At 42.3% G+C, this 23,856-nt stretch overlaps 1 protein-coding gene across 4 annotated transcripts; it reads right to left on the bottom strand.

Moving 5' to 3' along the window:
- Window positions 1–393: 393 nt before the first annotated feature.
- On the bottom strand, window positions 394–23,222 carry LOC119745612 (cytochrome P450 10-like). Of its 4 annotated transcripts, none has more exons than XM_038222102.1 (10): window positions 22,969–23,222; window positions 9,334–9,652; window positions 8,593–8,818; window positions 7,966–8,156; window positions 6,756–6,960; window positions 6,142–6,331; window positions 5,312–5,478; window positions 4,564–4,642; window positions 3,758–3,961; window positions 394–3,063 (listed from the first exon to the last, which is right to left on the bottom strand). In XM_038222102.1, exons 2-10 carry the CDS (start codon window positions 9,638–9,640, stop codon window positions 2,953–2,955), a joined length of 1,680 nt encoding a protein of 559 aa, XP_038078030.1. In that variant the 5' UTR covers window positions 9,641–9,652; window positions 22,969–23,222; the 3' UTR covers window positions 394–2,952. The 4 variants fall into 4 exon arrangements, with proteins under 4 accessions (XP_038078030.1, XP_038078048.1, XP_038078057.1 ...); XM_038222120.1 differs by lacking the exon at window positions 22,969–23,222 and adding an exon at window positions 16,786–16,906; XM_038222129.1 differs by lacking the exon at window positions 22,969–23,222 and adding an exon at window positions 9,924–9,946.
- Between the last annotated feature and the right edge of the window lie 634 nt (window positions 23,223–23,856).

Genomic DNA, 23,856 nt, shown 5'->3' with positions numbered 1-23,856 from the left:
CATACAGGTCTCATGGTGTGATGGAGCATCTGAATTTACTCTTTTGGCTGCACTGCCGGTGTGACAGTATTTTTTCGTCCCCCGTACCGAAAAAAAAACCTGTACCAAAAAAAAAACCTGTCCGGATACAGATAACGTAGGAATGAGTGTCCGGACGGCATTCAACAGATAATGGTGTTGTTTACTCATTCTTATAATGTCTGGCAACAAGCTTTAAAAATTCCTTTCGCAATTACATCCCCCTCCTAAACCTGTGATCTGACTCGTGATCATTGTTTCAAATATACACATGTAGGCTACTTGCGATTGATTTGAACTGACTTGATTACACCGGTCAACAAAATAGTTAATTTTCCGTCACACGACAATACAATAAAAGACTCGAGCATAGGATTTAAATTCTACAGGTTTATAAACATGTTTTAATGGACTGCCAAGTTACGACACGTACTTATAAGTGAGTATAGTTCGACTTTAGCAGCTTACAATCAGGATTAAATTGAAAATAAATGTTTGTATGTTTTAGACAGCCTTTCAACTCAAAGCATGATAAATAAGAGAAAACTTGCTCGGACTCTGTGGCTTTTTGGTCACCCTGAATTTCCACCGAAGGCCTAATAATGAATCAGACTCGTTTATAGCATGGCATTCATCCATAATTATGAACTGCCCAATGGCTCCGTCAACAATGAACTATTAAAGTGTAAATGAACTTCATCGGGTTGAAGTGCTCACCTGAACAAAGACTTTAAATCACTGGTTTTAATAAGCCAGTTCAGTATTCCTTTCTTTAACTGCGCATTCGCACATCAAAATATCACGATTTTCACTTCGGGATAAACACATTAGAGGCAAATCTCATGGAGCTGTTTAGGCCTAACCCAGGAACAAAATCGAGTTGAAACCAGTTCAACTGGTAATTTGTGAACGTAACAGGTTTTCAACTGGTTGGACTGGTTTTAACTGGTTCAATTGGTTCAAAACCTGTTAAACCAGTTCAACACCTATTAAAACAGTTCAAAATCAGTTTAACCAGTTCAAAACAATGCAGTTCAAAAACCAGTTCAAAACCAGTTCAACCAGTTCAAAGCCATGCAATTGAACCAGTTCAAAACCAGTTCAACCAGTTCAAAACCAGTCACCAATTTCTAGTTCAACTGGTATACCAGTTGAAATTAGTTAAACTGGTTGAGTTGAAAGCAGTTCAATTGGGATTTTTTCCCCTGGAAATTACCTGAAACCTTTGTTTAGCAAATGCAGGTTACCAGCTGAAATGGCACGTGATAGGCCTTCACATTCTAATTTATTGGTTTTCAGCTTAGTTTTGCTAACAACATATATTTGCTTTTCAGCTTTGCTGCTCCAACTCACTGGGCCCAAATCAACAAAATGTACACACTTTCAAATGGGATAATGGGAATCGAATCAGCGATCTTCAATTTCTGTACAAGCAAAAGGAAGAAAGTTTGCATGAAGTTAGCAAACTACCGTGTGAAAAAAAAATCGGAATTACGAATTTCCTTAGGAAATCATCAAATATTGAAGCGCACATGCGCCGTAGGAATACCGAACTGGCTTGCTAATAAAACAAAAGCACGATTGTCCTCCTATAGCACAGCAGTATTGAGAATCAATAACATTTTAAAATACATGGTGCAGTCATCGAAATGACGCGATAATCCTGTGCTATCATGCACACCAGGAATGGAAGGAAAAATGTTTATAATAACATTACACAAAATAAAAAAACATGAAACGAATTGAGAGCAGATTAATAAGAGTGATTCTTCACACTCCTGTCATTTATGTACATGTACATTCCCGTCTGACCGTTTTGTGTAGCGCCCTCTATCACGTGCTATTACTCACAATTGTAGTCGGTTTTTGTTGTTCGATGTGGCAAGTAAATGAACATTATTTACACGGAACACCAACTGATTTTTTAAACAGACAACACCGCACTGATTGTTATCATAATCTTGAATACACTGAATACAATACCGATGATTGAATTGATAGTATATTTACAGAATAATAAAAAATATTATTTGGTATACTCTCCTGGCATACGGGTAGTATGTACATAATTTACAGTGAATACATAGTTATTGAAAACTACTTTAGTATCATGTTATATGCATTTTTTACACAAGGAGAAATTTAACGGATAACGTCTTATACTATTTACATTGTTAGGTATCTGATTGTACACATCGATGAAAGGTGAAGGGTGGGGCTAGCGTTGTACACAGGCAAGGAAAAACGGGGGAATACAGTTCAAATCTGAACCCGCTTCTTTCCGATAATCAGATTATTTGTCAGTTTTTCTGTAATACAGTTTCCGTTTCCGGGCTTGTACTGAATCATGTACTATAGCCCATCGTCAAGATCATGTTACAACTGAACCTGAAATACCGTCATGACATCATCGGCACCATGTACCGTAATTATTACGAGAACAAAAAAGTTGTTTGCAGTTTGGAATTAATAACTGTTCGTTTCAATGCATAAAATTACAACGTATACAAAACAACACGAATTACCAGAATGGATTTAACGCGAAACCATTGGGTACAAATACAAACACAGACAACGAATTTTCATGCAAACTCCCTGTTGCAATATACATGTGTTTTCAAAATAAACTTACATTTGGCTTTCCATTGTAATAACTTTTTTTTCACGGGGACTGGCAACTCAAAATTACTAGTGATAAGGGTATCAGGTTCATACTATTTAAAAAAAAAAAGCCTTTTCTGCAGACACTGTTACTATTTTGGCAATTATCGATACTTAATTCTTCTGAAGAATGATTTAACCTGTGAGATGTGATAAATTTGGCAAATACCGGTAGAACTTGGTATGGCAGTGGCTTCACTTCGTTAGAGTCCAATACGTGTGACTGCGCATGTCTTGCGATGTCAAAGGTCATGCGCGGTCAGAGTTCACAGCTCATGCGCGTTCCAGAAAGGTCAGCTCCAGTGGTCTACTTGGGACGTTGGTGAGACGGAACAAATAATCCAAGTCTTCGTGGTGCCACTCAATGGTGAAATTCTGAACAATCTGCCGTAAAATAAAGTGAGACAAGTGTGAATACATTATATTGCTTTTTGCTATTACCGATCAAAATCTTACCCCAAAAAAACATATAACTTCCTTTGACATTTCTGGATGATTTGCAGAGAAAGCCTGTCACAATCCATGGGATTGCTGGAATGATTTTCTCCAATATTAAAGGGAATATACAACATTTGCAAACATCGAAAAATAAAACTACCAAGTTTTTGCGAAATACCTTAATAGGATGTTGGTAAATAACAGTCTAAAGCATCCTGTAAAATTATGGCACCTGGTATACTGTCATTTTCAAGAAAAGTGGTATTTTTGTATCAATTTCCAACGCTGATCGGCCGATCAGCGTTGGAAACAACTGGCTTTTTTTCAAATACTGGCCCCAATTGACCATTGCACTTGTTTGCAATCGATTACAAACCCATGAACGGGTACGAGCCAGCTAGACTGGTTCCCTGACCTTACAATTCCCCAATGTATGTTAACTGCTCTGTTTCTTCTTATATGGAGTCAGGGAACCAGACTACAGGAAAATGATCGTTTTTCTTGGTTTTAGTAGCATTTTCAAACCCAAAACCTCCAAAAAGTCAGTGTAACTATATTTGCTTTATATTTCCAACCCCCAATTCCATCCATATCTGAAAATTACAGCAAAAGCAAATGATGTATATTCCCTTTAACTCACCCTCGCTAACAAGAGGTAGACCTCTTGTTCAGCCAGACGACGTCCCAAACACATCCTGGATCCTGTGCCGAATGGAAGCACTAAGAATGGGTCGATATCCTCGAATCCCTCGTGTCCTCGCATCCAGCGCTCTGGTTTGAATTTATGGTGCTCTTTGAAGTACTGGGGCATCTGGCCGGACAGACAGTGGACCCGTACTAATGTCTGAAACAAAGGAACACGGTAGTAGCCTTTATGTTATTCCTAAAATGATGAAATCAGTTTGAAAGCAACTTTTATCTTCGACGAACTCAATTAAATGAAAGCAAATAAGTGAGTGTCATATATCGCATGATAAAGCGTGATCGGATTTGCAACAAAATTGCTAAAGCCTGAAGAATATTCCCGTTATGATATACATGTACTGTCGAGACTGTTCAAAGACACAATACATAACATAAATCATAATATTTTAATCTTCAAACCAAATGAAACAAAATAAAATGTCTGTTTCTTTTCACATCTACAATGCAGCATGTTTGTTTGAAACATTTCCCTGAGCGAAAGCCGTTAGGATGAGTTTTCAGAGTCATAAAGTTGTCAGTACTGTCGTTCGTACAGAAAACAAATTGGAATCTGAAGTTTTATACTTTGTAGAGTATCGCTTGCACTTTGAAATGTCGGTATCGTTCAATGTTTTGCTAGTTCTTACTATTGTGTGTATCTGACATGCTTTGAATCACTTATGAGGTGTGATACAGAATGACGTGAGATGGTCATCGAAACTGCCACACATTGTATCTGGCGAGAAATTGAAGGAAACTTACATTTGCTGGTATTCTGTACCCTCTTACTGTGATGTCGTCATTGGATATCCTGCTGGTCCCATCTACGGGCGGGAAAACTCTGCGTACAAAAACACAAGTTATTGGAAAACAGTCATTGGCAAGCTATTCAAGATGAATTTGCGTCGGGGTGATGTAAATCAATATCAGGTTTTTGCCCTTCACCGACGTATAAACACTGTATGCTCAGTGTGTTACCTTCCGAGTGAAAGTTGGACAGAATCACTCGGGTGGCAAGTTATTGGCAAGCTTCTTACAGAAATCTGTTAAGACCATGTTTGTCTCGTGTTTCGGGCATCATGGATTGCGTATTTTTCTAATCATCGGCTACGTTTCAGCTTTGGGAAACATTCAGCCCCTGGTTACGGAAACTCCATCTCAATACAGGTGCTTGTTCTGCTCCGGGAACATTAATTGAGACCAACAATTTTAGTAATTCCCTTCAAAAATTAGTGTGGCGTCAGAGAAGAAGCCAAGCCGAAACGGCGCCGTGGTTTGGAAAATCATTCATGCGAGTCAACAAGGGGCGCAAAAGGTACCACAAATACAGCACTCGCTCTTGGAAGTCCAACCAATACAGGCAACAGTGAAAAATGTTATCGACACAGTGTACTACTAGTTTTACCTGGGAAAAAAATTGAACACCTTAAGATCCCTTTCAGTTGAGCTAGAGTTACAAAAACACAAAACGTTTAATGGGCAAAGTTTAAAGCATTCAGTTATTTTATACCTCGTCGTTTCCTTGACAACTGCCTTCAGGTAGGGGATGTTCTGTAGGGCTTCTGCCGTTGCGGGCGTCCCGGCCGGAAGTACTCTGTTGACCTCTTCGTGGAGTCGTTCTTGCACTTCCGGGTTCTTGGCCAAGCAGTAGAGGCAGAATCCCATGAGATTGGATGTCTGCGGTATTCATGGTATAAACGGAATAGGACTTGTAAGAAAATATAGGTGATATTATTCTTCATGCACATGCCTAAAATTCTAAGATAATTTTTTTTGGTAAAAGATTTTTTGTTTTCAACCCCCCCCCCCCAAAAAAAAACAAGGCAAGAATAACGGGTAATACTATCATCCAAAATATTTCATTTCGCTTCGTATTTGATCCCTGATCGGCCGGTTCTACAGGCGTCCTTTTTTTAAGGGTTTACTCCTCTCAGGACTTTGGTGTATACCCTCAAATTTGAATTTCATTAAAAGTGTTTTCGCGAGAACATAATATAATTAATTGACAATTTCTAAAGTGTCCTTTCTTCTAATATGACATTTTTGTCCACCGGTAATGGTCACCACAGAAACGAGCACAATGTTTAAATCCCTGACAGAGTTACATAACTGGGATCCAAATTGCAGAGGGAAACATTTTCTGGAGGGGTGGAGTCAATGCGTTTTTAACAATAAACAGTATTTTGCCTTCCTCGAATTCTAAATAGGGGGACTGAAGGGGCACAGGCATCGAGTGAAGGGGCCCTTTCCCCCCACCCCCTTCCCCGCTTAGTTATGCTTCTACTGGGACAAGGGAATAACCAATGGCCAGATAATTTTTTGATTCCGAGCGTCTTTTACCGTGTCAACAGCCGCCAACAGCAGATCATTGGTCAAAGTACAGAGATCTTCAAATTCAAGTGCGCCTCTTCTTAACAGGTAATCTATCACTGTGGCTTGCTCTGTCGATTCATTCTCATTGGCTTCAGGTGATGTGACGTCACGGTTGTTCATCTCCTCAACATACTGCTTGATATACTCTACTGCAGTGCTGTAAAACAGAAAACACGCAGTACACGCAGATGGTCGTGTGAAAGGTAGAATCGACAAATGGCACAATATATTGTGTCCTTGGGCAATCCACATAACCTAACTTGCCTTTCTTAAGCCAAGGGTATACATGGAAATCGTTATTTGCTGGGGAGTACCTTGCAATTGAGTGGCATTCCATCCTATATTAATCTCAGTCGTTTCATGCCAAGGAAACCAAACTTTAACACATGCTTAATGGGCCATATCGGCTTGAAATGAGCCATACTAACTTGATACTAACTAACTAGAAGAGAAAACCAACATGACAACTGTCGTGTATTTGAAAAGAAATCAAACTGGGGAACCCAACAGAAAGTTGTCTGCATGCACGATGACCGCTTGAAACGCAAGGAATAACGCAAAAAAAGTGGCAAATTGCTTACTTGTAGAGGAGGTCTTGGGCGTCGGCGAACCTGGACCAAGTCTTGGTCCGGATGCCGTACTTGTAGAGCGGGAACCCAAAGGTCAGGTTGCAGAGACCGGTGAAGAAGTCGTTGGTGGAGGAGATGAGACTTGCTGCCTCCGGGTTAGTGTCGGTGCTGGGATCAAGACAACCGATTCGCTTGCCGAAGACGATGGAGAAAGAAGCTGTGAACAGAGGTGAAAGTAAATGACATTATCGACAAGTATGGCTTCTGAGGGCGTCGTTTAAATCCGTTGCCGTCAGGCAAAGCAGCAACCTAAGTCTCTTCCTCATGTTTTCACCCTTAACCCTAAAGGGGCCGGGGGCGGAATCCGCCCCCCCCCCCTCAACATTTTCCGTGATAGCCTCTAAAAAATAATTTCGCGACCCGAGCTGTTATGACTATTTAGCCTCGAGCTTTGCGCATCTTTTGATACCAAAAACATAAAAATCGGACCACGGGTTGCCGCGTAGCGAAAAATTTCCGGCGCTACGCGCCGTGAAAACTGAATTTTCGCATATACGTCGTGTACACGGAGCAGAATTGCCATTCGTACATATGAATAATTAATTAGCCATAATTCCAAAACCCTTTGGCCTATAGTCATGAAATTTCTTGGGTATGTTTAGAAAGAGTTGCTCTATGCATGTGCCGAGTTTCAAAATTTTTCGTCACTCGATGGCCGAGATCTTAGGGGGGGGCGGAATCCGCCCCCCCCCCCCCCCCCCCCCGGCTGAGAGATGGTCAAAATAACCCGGCCCCTTTAGGGTTAATGGTATAACATGTACATTGTTTAATAACGTGTATACATTGTTTAACCGTCCATAATATCAACTGATACAACAGACAGTGTCGAATAGTAGGGTTTGCCTTTCGCGGGCAAGTAGGCGTCACGCGATCACTCAGTGCAATTTTGTCAACAAATCCCAAAGATCTCCTGCGATTTTCAACATAGTACGTCAGCTGATGTCTGATTTTTGACGCCTGATTTATTCTTTAAAAAAAACGAGCTATAGCTAGATTCATTAGTTAACTTGTGAAGTACATATTCGAAGGAAAAACAGCCAATTGTACACCTTGCTGGCTGTATTATAGATGGGTGCAGGTGTGATCGTTTTCCACTCAAACCTGAATACGATTTGAAAATTATTATTTCTGTTTCCACGTATCTCTATAAACATCTACTTACATTCCAGCGCCCATTTGTGGATCTGGCCGTGGTAGTCTGGTATCTCGCCTTTGTCGTCCCGGCGGGCCGCCATCAACGTGATGAAGTCGTTGGCGCAAGCCTCCATGTTCGGGATCCAGTCTGCAACGCTCTTGGGTTTGAGCATGATGTGTTGCAGTGCGCTTCTCCACTTTCGCCACTGTTCACCTTGCCTTGAGTCAAGAATAATGAACGGAAAATATATGAGCTGGAAGATAAAATGTGTACCTAACGACGAATAACAACGGTACCATTTTCATCATGACCACATTAAGGACTAAAATTTGATTTGTCTACGGTTGACGCGTAGTTGGTGTCAATAACACTGACGTGAACCGTTTGGAATCGAGACTAAGCGGTGATTTCCTTTCTGTTTTATCCAGGCACGCATTTTAAAACTGGAGTAGCCAGAGATTGAAGGCATGGGAAGTTCCTCAGCGCCAGCCAGACTAAACGTTATCATTGTAATAACGGTTCTCGAAGCACTGTTTGTGCTTTTTTGAAAGGTTTGATCTTATACACGGAGAGGTCCGTCAATATCAGAACCTTGGATAGTTAGTAGGGCAGTTGTAAGTAAGGCAAATGTACTCTGGTTCGTTCAGCACTTACAGATTTGCGATGCCGGCGTTCTTTTTGCGGATTTTCCGGTAGAATGCCATGGGCTCCATGAGGATTCGTCGCGGTGTTTTGCCCTCGTTCCGGAACAGGTCGGCCACGTCTTTTGGGTCCAGGATGTGAACGGCTTCGGCCCCGGCAATGTTCTCTTTGTAGATCGGCCCGTACTTCTTGAAGCGATCTACAATTGCTTCGTGCATCTTTTCCAAAGAATATTGTCCTGTAAGGGGAGAAAAAGTTTTGTTTTCTCACAAGCCCACAGTCAAACAAAGTGACAAATCCAGGAAACTTTTGAAACACATGCACTGGCAGCAGCTTGTTGATACAATTTACTGTTTGGCTGTAAGTTAAAACTTGGATGCAGTGGTACCACATTTTTTCCCAGGAATCAATCTCGATTGATGCAACATTTTTTGTTATGTATTACAAATATTATCATGGAAGGTTTCTTGTAGCATCAAACAATGTAAACGCCACTTTTTATATCAAAATGTGTTGTTCTAAGAAGACCCCATTCTCTCCACCAAAACCAGTCTGGCATTCTCCTGAAGACGCACCGAGCTCGAAACGTCGGGTCTAAGAGTTGCCCATTACTCAGAAAGATAATGGTGCACAAACCTTTTCATCTATTGTTGTTAGAATTGTTATCGCTTTGATTGCGTCAAGGAGACTTGCGTAAATGTGTAGACATGCTTGAAAGCAAGTGAAAGACTAAAGTGGGTCTAAAATAATTACCGAGTTTTGTGTAATCCAACAAGGATCCCAACACCGGCAATCCTTTTGGACCAGGCACCTCCTCGTAAGGTCTGGCCGTGGAGAGCGCGTTAGCCCCGGTAGTAGACCCTGCAGTGCGCGGCGATGAAGCAACATCTGTGTTGGAGTCCGCCAGGTCATGGTTGGCCATCGGACACACCCCTGCCTGGGCCGCATTGCTAGGGCTAGACGTGCAGGTCAGGCGACTGAGGTAGATCTGTACCGGACGAGAGCCGGCTGCCGCCTTAGCCAGCTGATACATAGAGCTACTCTGGCTCGCTGAAAACATCGTTGTTAGGAACTGGATGAGGAAAAACAAGAAAGGTTCAACTTGACTATAAAAGCCACAAAAAGAGAGTGGAATTGTTTCTCAGTTCAGTTGAGTAGTACAAGTTGATACCGATGATAACTCGGCATACACAGGAAAAATACACACAATCCGGTCGGAAGCGCAAGCAGGCGAGGTTCAGAGAGGAATACCTATGGCCAACCGGGTGCTCAGAGCTCTTTCCCACTGGATAGACGGGCTGAAACCACCTACTTTTATCGTGGTGCCAGGTGCATTGACTTACTGACTGTTCACCACCGGTTCTCAAGCCGAACCACGCGCATGGTCCCTGTGTGGTAAAGGCTCGCTAGACCCATGGAGCTATAAAATAGCTCCATGCTAGACCTGGGTCCTTGCTGCAGGTATGCCGCGCAGCTGTTGCCCTTCAAACATCCCCCACTTGGACAAGAATGGCCCGCGGCAAGGGGACCCATGTTGCCAGATTTTTTATTTTAAAATGAATAATGAACGCAAACAAAATATGCCGGTAATTTGTCATACAGAATCTGCAATGAAAGAAAAAAATGCAGGTTAGTACATGTATGTAGGTTATTTACAGCAACAGCTGATTTCTGTCCAGGTGATCATTGAAGGGTAAAGCAACAAAGTCAAGAATCAATATTTCATTGATTTAAAGTTTATTTCTCATGAATCATTTCGCAGCCCACAGAACTAGAAGTTTAGACCGGGTAAACTTTCAATCATTCTCTTCCAAGAGCAAGGGCAATAGTCCAGGGGTGTCACTAATATTGCCGGACACTTCGCCTGCGATTCATCATGGGGTTTCTGACTGTCAGGAGAAAATTGGCTTTTATTACCCAAGTGACCAAAGGCTTTGGATCCTGGCTTCTGAGTGGCTAAAAGTAAATCCTCCAAATTATCAACACACGCTTGTTTGGGGTATCGAAACAGATGTGTTGCACGCCAAATTTCACACCTGTCCCCTCAAAGAATGTCAGACCTCTTTTGCCCTGGCACCACTTGATCCACTCGTTATTTCAACAGCCTTCCCGATGGTAGCTTCAGACCCTCAGCTCCCGCCAAACCAGGCTTTTCTCATTAAACTGGAGAGAAGAAATGCAAAGCTTGAGGAACGACATTGAGTTCAAATTAGTCCGGAATATTTTCCACGTCGTAATTCAAAAAAGGCGAATTTTAAGCATTCCGGGAGCCGGAGCGGCTTGGCGGGGGAGGTTTTTGGCCCATCCGGGGTCCCCGGTGTACTTCCCCAGAAGGTCTGTTGTTTTTAGGGCCGAAACAACGGCCGGAATCTGGGCCACTTTTACGTTGATGAGTTTCAGAAACAAAAACAAAGGCAAAGTTTCTTTCGCAATACCGCTACAGCAGGTGTTATGGTGTGACCTCGAGACTGTGTTTCACGATGTTGGGCCACGCAGTGCCCTGGGTGTCGATCAGTACATCCACGATATTGTTTGTATAGTAACCCCTTCATTGGGTGAAATTGCAACTTTGACAAAATGTTTCTGGTTAGAATGACATCAAAAGGTCATCCAATACTACAAAGTGCATACATCAAATTGCAAAGAAAACACAACAATTATTTTACAAAAAAAAATTGCCGGTTCTTATTACGAGCTGAATGTATTCTTTCAGTACAACATTCATCGATGAATTTAAGTTGAAATAATTAAATATAAACAACGTTTTAAAGGGAATATATAACATTTGCAAACATCGAAAAATAAAACTACCAAGTTTTTACGAAATACCTTACTAGGATGGTGGTAAATGAGAGTCTAAGCATCCTGTAAAATTATGGCACCTGGTGTGCAGTCATTTTCAAGAAAATGGTATTTTTGTAAAAATTTCCAGCGGTGGTCGGCCGACCACCGTCGGAAAAACGTAACTATTTTTCAACTACTGCTCCAAATTTACCATATATTCAGTTCAAATTTTGTTTGCTATTGGTTACATGTTCATGAACGGGTGCAGGCCAGCTAGACTGGTACCCTTATACCTTACAATTTTCCGGCATCTGTAAATTGATCCATTTTTTTATATTCAGTGGAGTCAGGGAACCAGACTACTTGAACAGTTTTCATATTTCTTGGTTTTTCCAGCATTTTCGAACACAAAACTTCAAACATGTCAGTGTATATAACAATATTTGATCTATTATACCATGGAGCAAGGAAAATTCCTTGCTCCATGATTATTGCTCCATGATTATACTAACCCCTCAAATAGTTCATTTCTGAAAATGACCTTTAATAGCACAGATGCACGCAGCTCCCAAATTACAATTGCGTGCGCACAACACATTTCAAAGGGTCATCCTTTCAGTATACTGTAACATTCGTCAATGCAATGAACTTTTAAAAACGGAAATAATTAAAAGAGGTGTTATTTCATTCACACAGTAAAACGACCAATTAAAACGCAACTTCTGAGTAGCACGCGCGGCTCTCCAATTAACATCTTGCGCACGCGGCATTTCAAAGGGTCATCCACCTTGCAACAGAAATCAGTCAGATCTCCGTTCCCAGCTGTCTTTCCTCCCTGGAGCAACGATTTGGCCTGGCCGATGGCAAGATTATTTTTGTGCATTACTTCTGGTTGGGTAACCGTCTCTCTTCTTGTGCTGGACCCAAACCGGATATCACCGCTATTTATAAATAACGTGTTTTTTGTGTTTTATTTTTTTTCCAAGTTTTTTGGCCTCTCTGATTTGCCGACAAACAAGTTTAGTAATCAGCTGCCACAGCTCGAAATCGGCTTAGGGCTTAACACCACGGCTAGCCGGCCAGGGTGACTCAAACATCCGTTCGGCCAGCCGATAGGTCTCTTCAGATCTTGGCTTTTCCCATGTCCACTTGGCCAACGAACCCGGTGCAAAAGAAAATTGATAAGCCGCAGCCAAATCTGCTCTTGGCCTGCGCGTGATATAGGATCACAATCTTTGGCAACGCCTGCTTCGATTTGCTTCCCACGAAATCTGAGAACAAGAAGACTTTGTCTTAGTTCATCATTTACAGAGAAAGGAGGTTGTAGTTCACAGCTATTTGGATACCGTGTACGGTGTAATTAAGTCTGGTGGCTTTCCATCAGTCGTGTATACTGAGCATGAATGATGAGCAGTTTTAAGCACTGCCCTAAATTCGTCCAAAGTTAAACTAGTTTATTTTTTCTCACTGGTGGTCCATATACATTTAAACTTGGATAAATGTATTTTTGATAATGCTCTTTGATCATGATCAAATATGATGAATGTTCAAGCCCTGGAGTTAGTTACAGATCAGTTGCATGCGACCGTTTCGGATTTGAAAGAAACCATATCGAATTGGCCTATATATGGTGATCCATGCGAAAAAAAAACATTTGGGTTTTCTTGAATGACGGATTGTCCCAATTATTGTGGCAGAGAATTCGAAGTCCTTTGCCTATATTACAAGATGCGAATAATGTTGACGTTGTTGAAATTAAATCAAAGATCACATCATCCCAGGGCGCAGAGCAACTACATCCAAATCCAATTCGATAGTCTCGTGACTATCAAAATCAATAATCACGTGATTATGTTGGTTCGCCCGAGTGACGAGTATATTTGTACTTTGCAGGAAACTTCGACAATAAGCGAGGTTTTGACTTTCAAAATATTCGAGTACTCGAATCAATCGTGAACAGCTCGAATTTATCACCTGGTCTTGCGATATTGAATAATACATGGTTGAGATTTAATCAGACCAATTCCAAGTTCCAACGAATGTGTCATTCGTCGCACAATATTACACTATTGACACCTAACGGCACGTGCAAGAAACTAGGTCGGCAGAATCTCAAACGCACCGCTTTGGCCGGTAATTGGCTCCCTGTAGCGCTCCCACCATTTGTCCCCTTTTGCTGTTTTTGATTTACTATCTATGGCACGTGGCGACCTCACCTGTACATAGCTGTGCATCGTGAGTACATGGATCATTACACAACACTTTACATAAACGTTAGTGATTTTGTTTCACATTAAATTGGATAAAAATTCGAAGGCGCAGAAATCCGCACAGTAAGTTGCATTTTTTGAAAGTTGAAAGTAAATTTTTGAAAGTAATTGCAGCAGAAGTATCATACATGCAATTCATTTGTTTGGCTCTACATCGTTAATAACGACTGTTTCTTATTAAAAATCCTTGGGAAAACAGGCCCTTCATTTCCGTCTTTCTCCGCGACCCCGGAACCCCAAGCCATCCGTGGTTCTTTCATCCCTTTTCCAATCGATGCATTCTTCTCTGGCACCCCATTTTCATTTCTCTCGTGTTTTCTCCCTGTATAAAATAAAGAACTGCACTCTTAGGGCTCCACGAGCGCCCAAAATAACCTCGGTCGAAAGTGCACTTTCGAACCCCGCTTTTGAATCCATCCGGGCCGTCGTCGTGCGGACTTAATGAGGCGAGAGTAGGGGAAATGCCGTGGCAGAATTTCACACCGCGTGAGCCTGCGCGCGTCAGGCAGCATGGCGCGAGAGCGGGCAAAAACGACAACAAAATAATAACCCGTTGAGGTGTTAATTTTTCCAGCGAGAATCCTTCAGCGAGTGACCGACCACTCTCGGCCAGGGCTGCACCCGGCATGCGGTAGGGTTCAACTTGAGGCCAGCAGTTGACGTCGAAAATAGCAGCGAGGTGTTGTCGTTGCGACCATCGGACGAACCCTTGTTGTGCAGGTGGAAAGTACTTTTTCCTGCTTGGGCTCTCCAGGTCAGTCACGGGTACCTGGTTGCCTTGTGTGCACAGAGAAGGGGTGCCGGAAGTATTCATTGCTCCACTGGCCTTTACCTGTTCACCAGCACCAACGTGATTAGAGTTTTTCCAATTAAATGACTTCATCATGTATACACAACAGAAGTGCATCCTACGGCCAGTTATGATCGATATATACTTCACGCGATTGCCAAACGTAGGTGTATATTAAACGTCCGCACTCTTCCAGAACTTCAACACATCTCGTAATTGGTAAAATCAAGGACCGATTAGAAGGTTTGAAAGTGGTGTGAAAACCTCACCAAAGCAACGCAAAGCTCACAATAGCAGAATTATGAACGAATTGACTTGATCGAAAGTACACAAGACATCATGGTCATGTGCATCAGTGACCCCTTTCCTCAATCATTTTAATAAACTGTGAAATTTCCTAATTTTCATGTAGGGTATAACAGGCTTCTTATAATCTAAGGTGTTTGTTTTTAAATTCTAACAACTTTTAAAAGAAACATTTCGGGGGAAAAAATTAATTGTAGCCCCGTGAGGAAAGCCAAAAATAATTGTTGTTCATTGGCAGCGACATGACCCCGCAGTTTCGTTTCTAATTCTTTGATTTCATTCGCACCTACCACCGTGCCAAAACTATGGGGCGAATTCTGTGACGGCTTTTATCAGCAAGATGGTTATCTCTCGGTCCTAGCAGTTGCCGATACACCTTAATGGGTAACCCAGCACTCTACCCACCTCTCTGGCATTTTCTGTGCCAACACCGCGAACTGTTACCTGGGTTTATTTGTCATGCCGAGGCGATGGCATTTCATCCGTGTGACCTAGTTGTACTAGCGAGGTAAGAGATCGAGTTGACGGCACTAACAAACTGAATCCTCAGGCCTTATTCGCTTCCTGTACACTCGCCCGATCATGCAGAAAATACATATTCCCACCACTCCCCCAGAGCATTATTATGGTTCACAAGCACTCGTAGGTTGGACTCGTGTGGGCCAAGAGATCTGTTCAATTCATGTGAAACTAATGTTTGGTTACATTGACTTTTTTTCCGGAAAAGGGTTCCCTTTTTTCCCACGTCAGTCAAGTTTTATACTGTTGATTCTACCGATGATCGAAATACTGATATCCATTACAAATACTTTTTTTTATTTTATAATAAATCCATCGTGCTCTGGACACACATGGCCGCTTTATTTTCTGTTTCATAGGTGACAATCCTGTGAAGTCTTTCGTTCATTTACAGTGACGGGGTTAGGGAAAAAATCCTGTACAACTATAAAAAAAATAAAATCGTGACAGGAATGTGCCGGATAGCTCTCAAATTGGGAAGGAAATCCGTGCCTGACCTAAATACGCGGTCTGCAATGCGTATTGAATCACTACTTGACACACATTCATTATTCAAGAAGGCAGCTCTAAGTACCCGTACGCAAGAAGCGCCTCAGCCGTAAATAGCACCTCACACAACTATCCTTTCGTCAAGCATGCAAGGCCCCAAGGACCCTCTAGTTGCTTATAGTTATACTATTCTCCTAAGGGGAAGAATGCTTTCTAGTTTTTTTTCCTGAATTTTGTCGACCGGGGCCGGGCCGTGACACGGTTCGCGTGGGTAGGCGATGGCAATGAAGGGGGCCGGGCCGGGCCGCCCCAGGGTACCCGCTCGGTCAAACCTTTGATGTGTTCCCGTTTGCGGGGAGTTCATCGACTCTTAAATCCTAGTATTATAGACCCAGGTATTCACTGACAATTGCTTTCACAGGAGATTTCTCTCTGCTTAACAACAAATTAAGCGTCTGTGCAAGGAAGAAAAGGGGTCAAGCAGACAGAATCACATCTACAAGACGACCACCCATCTCAGGCATGCCCGCCTCTTGAACCTTGTAAGGTCTTCCAAATGTTTTTGCGGACACATTTTTTGATACTCAACCCATGGACCTGTTTTCTCCATGGTTTTATAGATCTTCGGAGACACATGCATGTTTCTCAGCAAAAAAAAATCTTACAGATCAATTGCTATGCATATCGCCTTGGCCAGGATTACTCAGGATATGGCCACGTAGTATTCTCTATAACTTACGTAGCCGAATGCTCGCACTAAAATCAAGATCAAAGTTAAGTGGAATAGAAAGGTTCTGCCTCAATAGGCAGATAGCCAGATATGAAGAAAAAAATAATCACTATGTGACGCATCCATCGTCGGTACAAATGATAATGATTATCAAGAAGATCATGAGGATGAAAATGAAGATGTGGTACTTTTGCCGCTGAAGTGTTTCTAGTGTAGACAATTATGACGAAAGAAAAACGAAGTTAAGCAAAGTGTATGTCAAAACGTCCAAAGACGAACTGTACATGTACTATGCTGCCAGGGAAATCAAAATTTACCTGCACTTGTGATGAGCTCTGGATGCTTCGTGATGACGGGAAGGAAAACTGCCCACATTAACGAGGAGAAACGATGAGCGCGTTCACACACGCGAGACACTCCAGCGCTTCATCCAAAAGGTCGCTGAGATTTTTTTGCTCGTGTGTTTTGCAGTGGTTTGGTATACGGCGATGGCAAAAAATCGATACGAGTTCGTGTACTTCGAGAGCACGTGATGCGTGATTGTCAATAGAGTGAACTTTCTCAGTTCAACACGTATTCATCGATGTTGCATGGACGTGGGAAAAAAAGAGCAGAACTTGGCCTATGAATAAAGTACCAGATATAGTCAGCAAAGGACTTTTGCTTTGAAAGATTCGGCAAATCACTTGCGATACAACCTTGTTATCTCATTGTTGACGTTCCAGTTGAAACGCAACCCAGATTTAACTTTTAAATAAAAAATCCTAGGCTTTTTGTGTCAAACTGTTTGTGTGAGTGTGGATTGCCATCAAATATTGTTAGCATTATACAGGAAGGATGCCAGGGCAATTCCGTGGGTTATTTTTTCTAAAATATCCTCCAGCAACAAAAGTTGGCTGGAATCCCAGCCCGTTCTATTTACATTTTCAAAAGAAACTCCCCGACTTACAAAGAACCAATTTCCTCTGCGAAAACCGACATCGAATTGGGGGGGGGGGGAGATATTGCCCATTAAAAAGGCCCGTTTTGGTGGGAATACGACATCGAGCGTCGATTCAATATCAGTCAGCATTGCCAGCGTTGATGCAGAGACCCACTGCATCGCGTGTGAGCGATGACGTACTCCATGCTATCTGACAAGTATGTCAGAACCGGTCAACTGTAACTGCCACATCCCCAACCAGCCCAATGAATGCATAGCCAATAGCCATCAGCTATACAATCATTCCTGCGCTAAAAGACTTTATAATGATCCCGCCATACCACATGATCAATGGCCATATTTATTTTTCCGCTGGGGAAATTTAACAGGAGAATATATGGGTCCTCGAAGTTTATTTCTTGCTTTGATCCGATGTCAGTCTCTGTTTATTTTGTATTTTTGAGTGCGAATCAACTTTTCACACTGAATTTCCTCACACAGAGTCTGATGACGGTAAAACACTAATATTTTGTGTCTATAGAACTTGTGAAAGGGTGTGCAAAAATAAACAAGGCTTTCAAATACACACATTGGGGGAAAAAGAAATATTTGCTGATGTTAAATGGTAAACTAAAACATTGTCGTGAAAATCCTGTTATTGCTATGTTGAAGGTACAGATGTACTCCTCCAGCCTCTACTGATTTTGGTAACCTGTGTCAAACGTTTTAGGGCTCGTGGGATGCTGGTTTTATCCAAGACTTATCTCAGAAGTTAACCATGGATTCGCAACAACGTTCGGTGGCCCTATTTTCACATCTTCAACCAAACGTAGATTTTTTTCCCCTCCGCGTGCAGCCGGATTTGCGCCTTTATTCCCAGCCGCACTGTAACACGTTATCACGAGCGACCGGTCTCTCTCTTCAAACAAGATTCTAATTACTCTCCTTCCCCCTGCATTAAAACCATACAGGCTGTGCAGCCGAGCGACAGTGCTTATTTGACACGGTTTCCCGACCAACAAAACTCCTTGCGGAAACAGTTCAGGATTGTGTTATTCTCTTGATTCGAAGTCGCTGTGAAAGGCCTGTCAGGTCGATTTGAAAACACGGACAGGATTTGGCAACAAAAGCTTGGGTGTCGAGGTCAAGTTGTTTCGCAGTGGTTATTGACAGAGTGCGATTTGTGAGATCAACGGCATGCAAGCATGCCAATGGGCAGTTATATCACCTCTGCTTCACATGTACAATTTAACACAAAAAAATGGATCCGATTGTTGCTAAGTAAGACCAAATTCCGTGAGAAGTACTTTTCCTCAGGGAATTTTAGTCGACCGTGAAAAAACTATTAAAGTTATCAAGCGCATCATTGAAATGATTTTACACTTCACTTGTCGGTTACAATCAATTGACTTCTACAGTTTTCGCATTGTGTTATCAAATTTATGAAATAGAAAGGAAGGTCGTTCGAATTGCTACTAAAAAAAGAGGTTACGGCTGTTGGGAACGGAATTAATATATCATCGGGCGTATAAAGTGCCGTGGTGGCATGGCCAATCGGATCATATTTTTTGAGGGAGTGGGAAGAATGACAAATCGCGCCTACTTTTCTTTCTACACGACCAACGAAGTGTTGATAGCATCTCGACATGCCCCAGGCATACTTCTCCAGCTTAGCATCAAGATCAATTTACACCGAGTGAACATGCGGCCCCTGCTGCATCACTCAGTTTCCACCTCGATATCTTCATCGTCCCTCGTCGTGTTTCTCACTTGGTAAAAGCTTCATTTAGAGAATTGTAGAACTATCTGAGGAATGCATCGGCATCTTTTTTTTAAATCTGGGTTAGAATCTCGGCTCTCCAGTCTGTTTCCCCCTTTGATTTGAATTCTTGGACCACGATCTCTATACAACAGAGGTCTTTGCACTTTTATTTCCTTTTTTTCTCCTTGCAGTATGCAGCACTGCAACTGCCAGATGGCTGACTGTTTTGTTATTCGCAAGGCATAGCGAGGAAGGAAACTCGGCCACGCAGTGAGATTTGGCAGATTGAGTGCGATGTCGTGCGGAGTAAGGAGAGAGTTCCCCCGCTGTCCTTGCTAATGCGCTGCTGTAGGGGTGGGCCGGTTGGTATTCTTTGGTAAATCGCTGCACAGTTAAGCCAAGTCGGACGGTCAAGAATCGCTTTTTCAACAACCACATGGAGAGAGAGCGCTCAATAGCGAAACACGGTGTCAAGGAGGTGGGGGTGTTATGCTGCAAAACACAAAATACCTATTTGCTCAAATTATCCTGACTAGATTTTCGAAATTGTTACAGATTCTCTTCATCCTTCTCACTCTCAGAACAAAGGTTGAATTTCGTCCGGTTAGGTTAAAGTACGCAGTCCTTTCCCTAGCGGTAAATTACGACACATGATAAATATTCCCCATCCGGCCCCAGCTGCCATCCGTTATTACGCGTGTGCGTGACGTTGTCCTTATAATTAACTACCCGTGACCGACTTTTGAGCTCCGATATGATGATGGAGCAGTGTCAGATTGGGCTGGTTGAAGCGACCCCCAGATAGGTATGCATCCAAGACAAGAGCCTTTCACCAATCAAAACCCCAACATGAGCCTCTTCTAGGTTCTAGGCAGGTGGATCCTGAAGTGGTGGTCCTTCCACCACCACGCGGATTCTGATGACATACATAGTATAGAAGTACAGTTCAAGCACACATTCACTTCATTTGCGTCCTTACTCAAGTTTCCGGCCAAGGTTTCCGTTCTGATGTTACGAGATCATTTCTGAGCATTGATTTATTTGTGTAAATTGGGGCAAGAGGTTGGTCGGGGTTAATAGCGGCGTATTATAATTGTGTAGGTGGGGCTAGTACTGGATCACGTTCCTTGCATCAATCACGTTGCATTGTGAGTACTGTCAGCTGCCACGACGCCGTTTTCTTTTATGCTCCCTTCCTGGCAAGTCAGAGCATTTCAATGATGTATTGAAATATGATACCAAGTTCTCGCTGTGGGAGATCGGCTATAAAACTGTAGCATGAATTGAAATAAGCCCACATGATTAAACCGAATGTCCTTGCCTGAATTGCCACCTCGTTGTTAAAGCCATCGTTTACGTTCATAAATGCATACAGTAACATCGTGTATTCTCGAAAAGATAGGGGATCTACCATCTTGGAGCTTTATGTAAAAAAAAAAAATTACTCAAAGAAAGTAAGTATAAATGATGTTTTTTCCGCAGCTCTTTTTTTTTTTTAAAGAATACAGATACGGAGAAAGAAACAAATAGTGGGAAAATAACTGGTAGTCAGGGTTTCTTTCACAAGGTTGTGATGAGTTGGGTCAGTGAGTATCACCACAGAGCCCCTTTTTCAACTCAACCATCATGGATTCTCTGGAGGGTTCCGGAGCAGGGCTAAACCAACGCCCAACGGCACAACACGCAGGGTCGCGAACTCGAAGCTTTGGGGATTAAACTTGAGCCTTTTGTATATAGGTCAAATCGGGCATGCGATCGATCGTCCATCCATCCAGCCCCCCAGATACTGAGAACCCAGGACGTGGGCTCGAGTTCACTTCAATCTGCTCACCGGGTACACAATGGTTGGAATATTGACGTGGAAGTGGTGTGGGTTCAAAGAGGGAGAGGAGGGAGGGGGGGGGGGTGATGGTGCTCAGCTCAGGAGGCTTTATAGTCCGAATGGCCGTGATGACTGAGGGTGCTTGTCAACGCTAGCTGACCGCGGTCGTCCCATGATTGTTAATTCCTGACAAGCCTTCCTTTCCTGTTCTCACATACCGGCCTACTTTACTTTCAAACTTGGTCGAGAGGTCTCTGCACAATAAGAGTTGCTGCATCACCGTCACAGTAATATTGGTCATTTACTTCAAGATCGGATATATTTATAACCAAGGACTGACCCTTAAACAGCAACGTACTGTCGGTAATCATTCATTTTGTTGGGTCCAAGACAGATGGTATTCGTAGTCTTGGGAATAAGGTTCAAGTCTAAAAGATGTTAAATACATGCAGCTGATGTAGTGAAAGCAATACGTAAACATCGTGAGTGTGGATTGTAATGACAGCCGATGCTGACTTCAAGTAGCTATACTGAAGTAATTGAGACTCTCGCTTAGAAATCGTTTCGAATTCGTCGTTTACTTTAGATTAACATATACATGTATCTTAACTTAGTTGACGACACTTTGAAAGCAGATGCGCTTGATTAGTTAGAGATATAAATCGTTGGTGTGATAAACTTTGACTTTGACGTACCCACCGCTTTACTGCACTCCGTCCGATCCGGCTGAACAATCCAAAGCGGAGAACGCAGATCGTTTTTACTAATGATAATCCATATCAACAAGATAACCTAACGGTGCATTATCTCAAGTTTTAATGGACGGTAGGTTGTTCTCTAAATACATTGAGTGCCCGTTTTAATTCAGATAATGGCATCTCCTGCAGATGATACATGGCCGTGTTGGCAAGGAAATATGGTACATCGGAATAAACATGCAAAAACGTTGGGTTTCCGTTATCAATATGGTAGGGAAACATATCAAACTTTATAAACGGTCCACCCTTTAAAACAAGTACTGTACAATGACGAGAACTCTATAACTAAAACGATGGAAAATCCTTTTGTTCAACCAACTAAAAACCAGCCACAAAAATCGTTCGTGTGTTCAAGTTGTGATAGGGAAATTTGGGTCCTTTCACGAGTTTTTTCTTTATAGCATTCGTCATGTATGTATAGGCATAATGATGCGATTTTATTCCTCAACCAAACTCGACTTCATCACGGAACAAACTGAAGCATGATTTATTATTATCAGGTCGCAACGTTTACACTACGGATTTACCACGAATTCTCGCTTAAGATGCAGAAGCAGAACACTTCAGCTTTTCATGGAATATGAAACATACACAAGAGATACATTCTGATGATTGGTGCAATATAACAGCTGGGCCTCAATGCATTATGTGACACATTGGTTGTAATTTTGCGCCGTGTTAACAATAACAATTGATTATTGTTAAAACGCTTTGCAGTGGTTGATTTCTCGAAACAGTTATTTACAAACATGACAAACGGGTATTTTGCGAAGAACGATATCGATTCGGTTTTCGTACAGTTAAGGTCTTCAGCAAACGGAATTGATCAAACACAGTACTTTCAGAATCATGTACCGGTACTTACCTAATTGGAAAATAAACTGCTCTACATGCGAATTCTCCCAGCCAACTACTGCTACTAAAACTACCGAGTACTACCAAATTTAATACTCCTACACAATCTCCACTCTAAGCGTTGGGATTTTCTATAACTAAACAAATTTGGATTTTGTTTTATGATCAGGTATATAAACAGCAAAGCTAAAATCACACAGTTTTCTCCATTTACCGGAGGAACCTCATGAAAGGGGGAGAAATTTTATATATCATGTATATAGCATCTATAGACTGATATTCTCGTATTACACGCAAAACTTTAATAGTACTTGAGGGAAAACAAAATAAGCGTAATTGTGAATATTGCACGAAAATGGCAAATTTGTAAAAGGTACTCACCGACGGTTTCGAAAGATGTAGCTGAACACCAGTTCTTTCGCTTTCAACCCCTTCCTACTTTTCCTCGCGATCGAAAGGGAAATATAACACTAGAAAACTGGCAGGCGGCCCCGGCGAGAAAAAAAAATGGGAAAAGTCCGGTTGACTAGCTCCTTGCGTCTAGGGCTGCAAGTGCCGACTGACGCTGATGCGGGGACGCACTGCGGTACTTATACCACTAGCTCACTGACTATCGCGATCAATCACCGAGTCTCTACGTTGGACCACTGACCTACGAGTTCAGTGGCAAACAAAGGTCACGTGGTGACCTCGACGCCTACCGTTGACAACTTAACAGTACACAGGCTGCACTCAGTACGCACTGTACTGTGCACAGTGCACGCACCCACGTGCTGCTGATTTGATTGCATAGTGCCAGTTGACAGCGCACAACTGCCGCACATCAGTACCGAAGACCGTCAGCTATGCATTGCATTCAACTCGCCAACCGCCATCGGTTGGATAAGTCGTAAGGTCGATGACCGTAAACACAGCAACATGAAAAATGAGCGATCGATAAAAGCGTGTTCCCCCGCGATGCCCTTGTCCTTAACGTTCATTGTTCATTAATCATTAATAAGTCGTGGGCCCCGATAAAAAGAGACTGAGGGAAGGCTCTTGTCGTAAGCATTGTTTGAACAATGTTTCAATAATCGACAAATTGTAAACTCAAAGTTATGGGTACCTGCATGCGCTATGCAGGTGGAGTTTGGCCAAAAGGCCGCTTACCCTTTCATGGATTCAACTATTGTGTCCTGAACTTCAGCAGTTCGTGAAATTTTAATTTAGCCTTCAGATAAGGTCGCAATTTACCACAGCCGAATTCATTTCAGTGTCGGCCAACCTGTT

Source organism: Patiria miniata, unplaced genomic scaffold (assembly GCF_015706575.1).
Source record: "Patiria miniata isolate m_02_andy unplaced genomic scaffold, ASM1570657v1 HiC_scaffold_12, whole genome shotgun sequence".
NCBI lineage: Eukaryota > Metazoa > Echinodermata > Asteroidea > Valvatida > Asterinidae > Patiria > Patiria miniata.
This window is presented reverse-complemented; position numbering and strand designations above follow the sequence as displayed.

Bases quoted from the DNA above. Each gene is read 5' to 3' on its own strand.
- LOC119745612 (XM_038222102.1), bottom strand. From the start codon at position 9,640: ATGTTTTCAGCGAGCCAGAGTAGCTCTATGTATCAGCTGGCTAAGGCG. The intron at 6,332-6,755 runs GTAAGCAATTTG...TCTGTTTTACAG, and splicing joins GCCCAAGACCTCCTCTACAA to CACTGCAGTAGAGTATATCA. The intron at 3,962-4,563 runs GTAAGTTTCCTT...CCTTTGTTTCAG, and splicing joins GGTACAGAATACCAGCAAAT to ACATTAGTACGGGTCCACTG.